We start from the raw sequence: 10,470 nt of genomic DNA, 5'->3' as shown, positions 1-10,470 counted from the left end.
AAGACGCTCCCCACTGCGTCGCGTCGTGACTGTCTCAGAACTCCGGAAGTGAGTCTCGGGATGGAGATGGAGGCTGCAACATCCGCGCGAGGAGCACCAATGGCCGTGGAAGAGGCGCGCGCGAGGACACGACGGTGTCGGTATCCCCCCCTGCTGCGCGCGCGCTGGCAGAGAGAGAGGAGGGGGGCGGGGCCGGGGAAAGCTCAGTCACGGCGCGTGGGTAGCGAGCCGGATAGTAAGGGGCGGAGCTACAGCGGCCCTATTTATCCTGAGCGAGGACGGAGACTCTCAGCACATCACGGTACAGCCGAGAGAGGACACAAGCATCTCCAAGATTCTCCAAGCACCCGCAAACTCCTCTCTTAAGCCGCAGCCATGGTTCTCATCTGGACTCAGTTCGGTGTCAAGCACAAAAATGTCAATGTCAAGTGCAAAGTCCGAGTGATGCACAGAGGCGACAGCTCCGGGTCCGCGTCCTCAGCGGTAAGTTCATTCCTTCTTTATTTCTACTCATTTCTTATATTAGAGTTTGGTAAGTTTAATTTTCTAAAGCTGTGATGTAATTATCATCCGTTAAAATTTTTTATTAATCGGGGAATTTCTGAGTAATTTGTCTTCACTCGCTGGCAGAATATAAGAGATTAAATATGATGATAAACAATGTTTGTACAGCTTAATCGATACTCGGTCGTCTCTATCGGCGCTTATTAGGTCAGGTTTCCTCTGTTGCTGTGCGTTCATTCAAATGAAAGAGTCGCTCGCTCGTACGCAGCCAATCGCTGCAGAGCATCTCGGTCGTTGGGGGAAGTCTGTCACCCCTCACACACACGACCCCCCCCCCTCCCACACTACAACACACACACATTTTGTACATTAGCCTTATTAAAATGCATGGCAGATAGCGGGTTGGTGTGTGTCTGTGTGTGTTCTAGACGCTAAGCATATCCGTTGAGGTTGCAGTGTAACACATCACTATCAGCTGATTCATATATGTTTGGACCTTAGCAGTGGTTTGATGCATCTTTGTGCCTCTTTCTACAGGAGGGCATCAAGTCTGAGCCAGAGGCGCCCTGCCTAACCATCAAGCCCGCAGGCAAAGACTTCTACAAGGTCCTGGGTGTGTCGGCGGACTCCAACGAGGACGAGATCAAGAAGGCTTACAGGAAGATGGCTCTCAAGTTCCACCCGGACAAGAACAGCGACGCAGACGCCGAGGACAAGTTCAAAGAAATCGCCGAAGCGTACGAGATCCTGACCGACCCGAAAAAGAGAAGCATCTACGACCAGTTTGGAGAAGAAGGTGAGGGGGTTTGAAATGTCACAATTGAAAAGTGATGGAGCCGAAAGTCGTCATTCTGCATTCATATCAGTGTGTGAACTAAGTGAGCTCAACTCTTTCTACATGTCTCCTTCTCTATCTCACAGGTCTTAAGAATGGGATGTCAGTAGCGGGTCAAGGCAGCGTTTACCGCAACAATTTCCAAGGTGATGCCCACGCCACATTCTCCTCCTTCTTCCACGGCTCCGATCACTTTGACATCTTCTTTGGCAACGACGGCGACGGCGAGGAGGAACTCTTCAACCCCTTCAGACGATTCCCCTTCAGCCACGTAGGCGGGTTCGCCGGTCCCGAGGCCGGTTTGAGGAAGGGCGAGAGGCACCTGCAGGCCGAGGCGGTGGTGCACGACCTGCTGGTGACCCTAGACGAGGTGCTGCACGGCTGCACCAAGCACGTAAAGATCACCCGCAGCCGCGTCAACCCAGACGGCCGCAGCCTGAGGTCGGAGGACAAGGTGCTGAACGTGGTGGTGAATAAAGGCTGGAAAGCCGGGACCAAGATCACCTTCCCCAGAGAGGGAGACGAGACGCCCAACAACACGCCTGCAGACATTACCTTCGTTCTGAGGGACGACGAGCACCCAAAGTACAAGAGAGACGGAGCCAACATCGTCTACACAGCCAAGATCACCCTCAAAGAGGTGTGTTCATGTTTCTATACACACACCACAATACCTATACTATATATGCGTCCTGTCAGGGTTTAGAGGAGCACATTCTATGACACGCACTCAGAGCAGCATCAACCCATCTGCTGCCTCCTAACCTTTAGGTAACACTTAAATGATTCAGAAGCATCAGTCCTCCACAGTGGGGAGGTGATTTCTTTAATTGTAGACGGAGGACAGAACACTGTGTTCTGTTACGGCGCTTTGGAGCCGTTTCTCAGCTCCACACACACCAGCAAGAAGCCTGCCAACGCCTCCGTTACCTCACCAGCCCCTGCAGAGTGAAAGTGAGAGAGAGAGAGAGAGCGAGAGAGGGGGGGAGCGGAAGCTAAATTTAGCTTTAGCGCCGACTGCCCACACGAATCACACTCGGCTCTGCCTCTTAACTACGACGCTGCAGACTCCTTTGCCTCTATTAGGCAGGCGGGGATGCTGGAGAGGCGGCAGCTTCTGGCTCTGACTCCTACAACCCCCGCACACACACGGATTAGCCGGCTAGCAGTCAGAGAGATGGAGGCATTTCAAAGACCTCCTCCATCTTTCAACGGCCCTTTAAAGCACTTCACTCCCACACACAGCCAGTAAATAGAACAGCGATTACAACATCTGTAACAAAGGTCTGTTGCATAACAATGGCTCTTCTTTCAGATAGACAGACGCTCCATATTTAGCTGTTACACAACAAGCCCCTCCAAAAGAACAGCAGAGATTTAATTGAGTTTTTATAAACCCAGGAAGAGTTCATTCTGACATAACAGGGCCTCGGATGTGTTGTCAAACTTGTCCCAGGTAAATGAAAGAGATCTAGAGAACTAACCTGTCCTTCTATTTTGGCTCCCTAGGCGCTATGTGGCTGCACAGTGAACGTCCCCACGCTTGACAACCGGATGATGCCACTGCCGTGCAGCGATGTCATCAAGCCTGGCGCCCTGAGGAGACTGAGGGGCGAGGGGCTGCCGCTGGCCAAGAGCCCCTCTCAGAGAGGCGACCTGGTGGTGGAATTCCAGGTGCTCTTCCCCGACAGGATCCCACCCCAGTCCCGTGAAATAATCAAGCACAGCCTCGCCAAGTGCTAGTCGGCTTCCTTACGGCCAGACTGACACGGCTTCGCCATGTGTGTATGTTGTTATCAATTAACAAACACAGCCTTGCCAAAGGTGCTAGTATGACAGAATCACGGCAAAGCCACAGTGAAGTGAGCTGTAGTTGAGTGAGGATACGACTTTCTACAGTTGTATACACGTCAGGCATCATGATGCTACATGAGAGCGTTAAGAACAGCCTTTGTCTTGAGTGAGAAGGTGATCTGTACTGTTATACTTGCAGACAGGATCAACGTTTGCAATTCAAGTCTGTATAGACTTCCTTAAACCTGAAAGGTAGAAATATGTGAAGAAAAAAAAGCCAAAGTTATATGGTGTTCATATGACTGATCTTTTACACTGATTTATAACTATAACAAAATGTACTTGGATACAAAGATGTACTTTGTGTGCAAAAAGCAGAAATGTTGTCTCTAAGAGAGATTCATCGGTTAAATGTTCTATTGAATTATATCGAGGTTGTACATATACTGCTACTACAATGTATATAAATGTATGTATATATAAATACTGCACTGAGCCAGACGCTTTATGTATATTAGGAATTGTTATAGACACATTTGAGAGCATGAATAATAAAAACATTTGAATTTGAACTTTGGTATTCTAGCCTTTTTTTGATAAGTATTTTGTGAGAAAGGTAGATTTTCTGTACAGTCAAACTGAAGCTGCCATTAATAAACATGAACACCAAGAACAACTGGTGGGAGGAAACATAAAAACCGATATGACTTGCCAGTGTCGCTTATATTACCTATAACTACAGCCAAGGTGGGATAAGATCGTAAAAAAAAAAATATAAAAAATATTTCTTCTCTTATTTCTTTCCTTCTTTTTTCTCAGCCTTTCCTTCTGCAATGGGTCTGATAAACAAACCCCAACATTAGAATGATGAGGGTTTTCATTTGAACTAAACACTTTACTATGAGTATGTTTAATGGTTCAATACCTTATACTGCTGTGAGTTGTTAATTTTATCTTTTGCTTCAGAAATAATAATTCATATGCATGGGTTTAAGTGATAAGCGATCATTTTTCCACGGGGATGTTCACTTTTACTCGATCTCAGCCCTTCTCCTCTCACAGCTCAGCTCTCCCTGCACGACCCACTGCTGCCATCTAGCGGCGAAATCATGAAACGCCCCAGTAAAATAATAGGAAGCACCTGTTGCTCGATTCTCGTCTGAGATAAACATTCGCCGCTTTGTGCCACACACACACACACAAATTGCCCCACTACGATGAAGAGGAAGATGACAACACAGAGGCTTTACGTTCGAACCCCGTGTGCGCGTCTGAGCGACATGTCACCACCGCGGAATTACTGTCAAGCAAAGTTGCCCACCACGCTGATTGATCCTCCGCACCACCTGCGCGCAGAGACACGCGTGGAACTGAGATCAGCGATTCCCTAAATTCGCCTTGATGTCCCGGGGAGTGAAATGTCGCAAATACGTCAGACCGAAGCATCGAACCTGACCGAGGGTTTCCCCGTGACTAACCTGACCTTAGTGGTGCTCCTGCTGATCCCCTGCGTGGTGGTTCTGCTGCTGCTGAACTGCCTGTTCCTGGGTTACAAGTTCTTGATCCTGTCGAAGAAGAGGCGAGAGACGCGGGAGGACGCGGAGGAGATGATGTTGGACTCCAGCCTGCAAAGAGTCAGGAGTCCATTTCCTCCTCCTTTGCTCCAGGACGAGAGGAGACCTTATATGTCTCTATCCGAGCCCGTCCTGCCGCATCCGGTCACCTCATCCAGAGCCTCGTCCAAGGACAGGGCCGCGGTGGGTCAGCGGATCCGGCTTCTGAGGCCGGACGGTACCGGTGGTTCTGGGTCCCTGAGGGCGCCCAGCTCCATCCGGGCCTCTTCGTCCGCAGCTGGCTACATCCCGAGGTTCCAGCTGCGCTCCTGCTCCCGGACCGACAGCAACACCCGGACGGACTGGAGCAAGAGCGCGCCGGTATTACCGCAGTCCAGCGACTCGGAGGCGGAAACCAGAGGCAACCTGGTGCCGCCCAACTCGCCCACGGTGAGAGGCCCTGCGGGGGCAAAGGTCACAGGGAAGAGACGGTGACAATGAGATTGAGATTACATGTTTGATGTCAATGATGTAACAACTATTGACATTTCCATGATGTCACCCATTCACATCTCTTTCTCCCACTACTATTATTTGTGTTATTTGTTTCTCTCAATAAAACATGACATAAAAATGGAAAGGATTAGCATGAAATCCACAAACACACACATGCACGCACACCCTCTCCAATTTACACACACCCTCTCCAATTAAAGTAATATAAGAAAAGAAGATATAAGATTTTCAACACACATTCTAAATTGAGTTTTCTCCTTGATATTGGAGTGTGACCTTGTTTCCGTAGGAGCGGACGCAGCATGTTGTGGGTTACGTGTGTCGCAGCAGCTCTCATGACGTGCTGACATATGTCAACCGAGGGTTTGCAGAGCATCCATTTGACAAAGTGGAGGTGGAGAGCGAGTTCAGCAACAGCAACAGGCCCTCAGACACGTCCTGCCTCAACACGTCCACAGTGGGTCCTGGGCTGGACAGCGACTTTGGTGCAAGTGCAGGTAGATCTTCAGGTCCACTGTGTTATTATTGTCAGTCAATGAACATAGTCAATATTTTAAAGACACTATGGAATATTAACCTGTATAAATCATTTAAATTGTGTTCTCAAGAAGCATCAGAAAGTCAATTGATTCTTTGTTCAGGAAGAATATGCAGAGTATTTGTTATATATATTCCATTAACCTGCAGTATGTGAATCACCAGCATGTATCTAGCATGCAAAACACGTCATCCCAACAATTTGGACTGAGAATATGTACGTTTTTATGCTGGAATTTGAAAAGCTTGATGGCGAAAGGAAGAAATAACAATTCTGGGGCGTCACTGTCGCTACGTTTCAACACATTTCTACCATTGCTTTGAATTCAAACCCACCTTGTAACCTCCAACTGGCTTCCTTTCAGGCGTCTCCCTGCGGATCCTGTCTGCAGATAGCGACGGCCTGTCCAACGGCGTCCTGGCCTCGGCCTTGGAGTGGGACTACTATGACCCCTGCTACGTCAGACAGAATAACGTCCCCAAGCATAAACATCACAGACCGGCCATGCACACCAAACAGTACTGGGTCTGACACGCCTCCACGGCGGGTGTGGGTTACATTTTAAATGTTAATTTAACTATAAAGTCTTATTTAATTCATTTTATTCATACCTTTTGGCATCTTTATATCTTTGTACACAGATTAAATCACTTTGTCTCACACAATCACTTCACTGTTATAGTTCAAGTTAGTTATTTTTAAAGACAATTTCCATTCTCACACTCGGTTCAGCATCGTATTTATATTTACTGCTCACCCTTCACTTATCTATGTATAATGTCACTTGTTGGAGCTTAAACTGTTCACCTGTTCTGGATTCTATCAACATTCACATCACGATTCATCTTCACTGCTATCACCTGGAGTGTTCTGTATCACTTTGTCTAATAAAGATTACATATCATAATGGAGTTAAGCTCATGAGTGCAGGAGTATTTAGACAACAAATGTTTAGCTCCTATATACTATCAAACTACTAAACTGGGAATTGCGTGTGTTAACTCAAATCTATGGTTAAATGGCTGCAGTTCCTCTCAGGCTCCGTCTCATTGGCTTGGAGGTAAAAGGAAACCATTTCCTTGCCAAATATTTAACAAACAAAAATTCGGCCAATTCCTGGCTGGCCTTTTCCTTACAATCCTGTTATCTATTCAAGAAACATCATTTAGAAGTTAGAAAGGCAGCACATCGATGTTGCATTTGTGTAAAAACAGGTGATGGAGTTTGTGATGAAGACAGAAGAGGGGAAACTCCAGGTGTCAAGGAGTTGAAATATTTTATTCTCTGTTCAGAGATATCTGTACATTAAAGATCAAGTGCCACTTGAATTTTTCAAACTTTGTAGAAAGAAGAACGGGACGCTGCACGATGCAAACATGAGAGCAGAAAAGCCAGCATGTTACTCAAAGCTGGACAGGAAGGTCAACACTAACTGCTTCAGCTTAGCATCTGATGCCTCAGAGATCTGCCCATCAGCCCTGGAACAAAAACACAAGACGTTTAATTACAAAATACTCCTGAATGATGCGTTAGATGAGCTGCAGCATTGAAGTCTTGTGCTCACCTGATTGTGCCCAGCAGCTCTTGGTGCTGGCTCAGGATGTGCTGCAGGAAGGCCTTCTCAAACCTGGTGATCTTGCTGGGCTCCATTTTATCCAGATGTCCTCTCACGCCGGCATAAATGACCGTCACCTGCTCTTCTATCGCCATTGGGGCTAAAAAATTCCAAGATAAAATATAAATTGCAACGGATCCTGTTTGAATAAATGGCAGCGACACAGGAAGTGTCAAGACAAATACTCACAGTACTGTCCCTGCTTCAAGAGCTCAGTCAGACGCACGCCGCGGTTCAGCAGCTGCTGGGTGGCGGCGTCCAAGTCGGATCCGAACTGAGCGAAGGCGGCCACCTCACGGTACTGGGCCAGCTCCAGCTTCATGGTACCGGCCACCTGAGGGGAGCGTCACAGTCAAGTGGGTCAGAATTACAAGAAATGCTCCCTGATGCATTGATCGGCCTGATGGAACAAAGACTCACCTGCTTCATGGCTTTGGTCTGGGCGGCAGATCCCACACGGGACACGGACAAACCCACGTTGATGGCGGGACGAATACCCTTGTAGAAGAGCTCGGTCTCCAAGAAGATCTGAGCCAGAGGGGGATAATTACAGAACAGGATTTAGGAACCGCTTCCAGGTTTTCCTCTTGGATGAATCCAGGTGTTAGACGCATACACACCTGTCCGTCTGTGATGGAGATGACGTTGGTTGGAATGTAGGCCGACACGTCGCCGGCCTGGGTCTCGATGACGGGGAGGGCCGTGAGGGAGCCGCCACCAAAGTTGTCGTTCATCTTGGCGGCTCTCTCCAGCAGACGGGAATGCAGGTAGAAGACGTCTCCTGGGTAGGCCTCACGACCGGGAGGGCGACGGAGCAGCAGGGACATCTGACGGTAGGCCACGGCCTGCAGACAGGGGGGGGAAACCAGATCAGATTATATAAATAATGTCAGTTTCCAGCAACGGTAGAAGATCAGGACTCAGTGACACCCACCTGCTTGGACAGATCGTCATAGATGATCAGAGCGTGCTTGCCGTTGTCTCTGAAGTACTCGCCCATGGAGCAGCCGGAGTAGGGGGCCAGGTACTGCAGGGGGGCGGCGTCGGAGGCGGTGGCCGACACCACGATGGTGTACTTCATGGCGTCGGCGTCGGTGAGTCTCTTGACCAGCTGGGCCACGGTGGATCTCTTCTGGCCGATGGCGACGTAGATGCAGTACAGCTTCTTCTTCTCGTCGGTTCCCTCGTTGAAGCGCTTCTGGTTGATGATGGTGTCGACGGCGATAGCCGTTTTGCTGTGGAAAACAAAATTCCAAGTGTCAGCAGAGAAGGAATCGCTGCGTCGACGTGGAAGAGTGAGAAAATAGCAAAAGCAGTGGGCAGACCGGAAACAATAAATGAGCCCAAACATCCACTTTGGTCTTCATGGTCTCACCCAGTCTGCCTGTCGCCGATGATGAGCTCTCGCTGTCCACGGCCGATGGGAACCAAACTGTCCACGGCTTTGATGCCAGTCTGCATGGGCTCCCTCACGGAGATACGTGGGATGATACCAGGGGCCTTCAGACCCACACGCCTACGGGTGCTGGCACCCAGAGGACCCTGTGAACAAACAGTGGGAGACAAATATAAGTGTTGTTTCCTGGCAGTCGGCTAATGACAGAAAAGATACACAGCCAAGAAGGAAAGGATTCATTATAGAGCTTAAGATACTTTTAAGACTCCTCTGGCTTTGTAAATCTGTACCTTTCCATCGATGGCGTTTCCGAGAGCGTCGACGACACGGCCGAGCAGCTCTATCCCAACAGGCACGTCTACAATGGCGCCGGTTCTCTTGACAACATCGCCCTCCTTGATCAGCTTGTCATTACCAAACACCACAACACCAACATTGTCGGGCTCCAAATTCAGAGACATACCCTGGACACAAGCAGGCAAAGAGGTGAGTACAACAACAACTACCAGCCGTTCTTGATGAGGACAAAGTGTTAAAGTCCTTCCATCCGTCTCACCTTGAGACCTGAGGAGAACTCCACCATCTCCTCAGCCTGCACGTTCCTCAGGCCGTACACTCGGGCGATACCATCACCAATGGACAACACACGGCCCGTCTCCTCCAAGTCGGCGCTTGTGTCTGCACCCAAGATCTTCTCCTCCAGGATGGAAGAGACCTCAGCTGTGCCTGAAACAGATCAAGCATTGAAGTTTTAAACACAAACAATCTTTACAACATATGAATGTAGCTCAATCTAATGGAGTCAGTCTGATCTAAACACCCACCTGTTTTCGCAAGCCATGGCCTGGTGGTGTGAAGACTCCTCACACCAACACATGCTGCAGCAACATTCTTAGATACCTATGAACAATGTTGTTTTGTAAATTAAGTAGCAATAATCCAGATTAGGACATATGAATTTGTCACAAAATAAGAATTACTTGCGCTAAACAGTACATATAAAATGTTGTACGATATTTCACATTTAATGTATAAGGTGCGTTGTTAATTAGATATTGCTCAATTGTTGTCATTATAAGCATCTATAATGACATCACTACATGACTCTGCTATGATAACATTAGCTAGCCTGTGGAAACGTCAAAGCTGACCTTCAATGCCAGCTTGTGATAGCTCTCAGTGCTTATTACGTTCGCGTCGACACGTTCATAGGTAAATATTAACATTTAAATACTTTCTACAGCTGATAGGGATATACGAGTCGTGCCGGTTTGTAACGGGGGCGTGGGGGGGGCAGAGGGAAGGGCCCGGTGTCCTCCGGTGCAAAGATGGCCGTGTACACTCACAACCACAAAATGCACAACTTTGCGAATTTTCTACACTTTATCGATGAAATTGTGTAAAATAACATTGTAATAGTTGCTTACAAATCCAGCCCGGCGGGGTAGGGTGCGGGCAAGAGCCGCTGCAACGCGAACTGACAGCATGTTGGTGTCCTGACGATGAGTCCTGCTCCACGGAGGCGGGGAGAGAAGGATGGCGGACACGGGAAGAGACATGAAAGGTCACCGTGACCCGGAAGCAGTTCTTGTAGACAATGTTTTCTTTTCTAGTCTTTTTTTTTTTTCCTTTTCATTTAGTAAAGTGAATTTAAAATAACGATAGAACATAGTTAAATAATTAAAATAACAGTTCAGGCATTAAATGAAAACTTAACCT

General features: G+C 48.1%; 3 protein-coding genes across 3 annotated transcripts; 2 read left to right on the top strand and 1 right to left on the bottom strand.

The window, feature by feature from the left end:
* Window positions 1-314: 314 nt before the first annotated feature.
* Window positions 315-3,454, top strand: LOC143009964 (dnaJ homolog subfamily B member 5). The gene is made up of 4 exons (XM_076162067.1): window positions 315-483; window positions 1,042-1,300; window positions 1,426-1,979; window positions 2,849-3,454. The coding sequence occupies exons 1-4, from the start codon at window positions 376-378 to the stop codon at window positions 3,080-3,082; spliced, it is 1,155 nt and encodes a 384-aa protein (XP_076018182.1). The 5' UTR covers window positions 315-375; the 3' UTR covers window positions 3,083-3,454.
* A 1,097-nt stretch (window positions 3,455-4,551) lies between these two features.
* Window positions 4,552-6,271, top strand: hwa (huluwa). The gene is made up of 3 exons (XM_076162049.1): window positions 4,552-5,136; window positions 5,492-5,699; window positions 6,105-6,271. Exons 1-3 carry the CDS (start codon window positions 4,552-4,554, stop codon window positions 6,269-6,271), a joined length of 960 nt encoding a protein of 319 aa, XP_076018164.1.
* Window positions 6,272-6,999: 728 nt separating this feature from the next.
* On the bottom strand, window positions 7,000-10,310 carry LOC143009961 (ATP synthase F(1) complex subunit alpha, mitochondrial). The gene is made up of 11 exons (XM_076162063.1): window positions 10,179-10,310; window positions 9,576-9,651; window positions 9,308-9,477; window positions 9,042-9,215; window positions 8,731-8,897; window positions 8,290-8,590; window positions 7,976-8,200; window positions 7,776-7,883; window positions 7,545-7,689; window positions 7,305-7,455; window positions 7,000-7,218 (listed from the first exon to the last, which is right to left on the bottom strand). The coding sequence occupies exons 1-11, from the start codon at window positions 10,308-10,310 to the stop codon at window positions 7,140-7,142; spliced, it is 1,728 nt and encodes a 575-aa protein (XP_076018178.1). The 3' UTR covers window positions 7,000-7,139.
* Window positions 10,311-10,470: the final 160 nt, after the last annotated feature.

This window comes from Genypterus blacodes, unplaced genomic scaffold, assembly GCF_046128005.1.
Source record: "Genypterus blacodes isolate CSIRO-AG114 ecotype Tasmania unplaced genomic scaffold, CSIRO-AGI_Gbla_v1 ptg000119l_1, whole genome shotgun sequence".
NCBI classification, from domain to species: Eukaryota; Metazoa; Chordata; class Actinopteri; order Ophidiiformes; family Ophidiidae; genus Genypterus; species Genypterus blacodes.
Note: the sequence above shows the minus strand (reverse complement) of the source record. Positions and strands in the feature narration are given on the sequence as shown.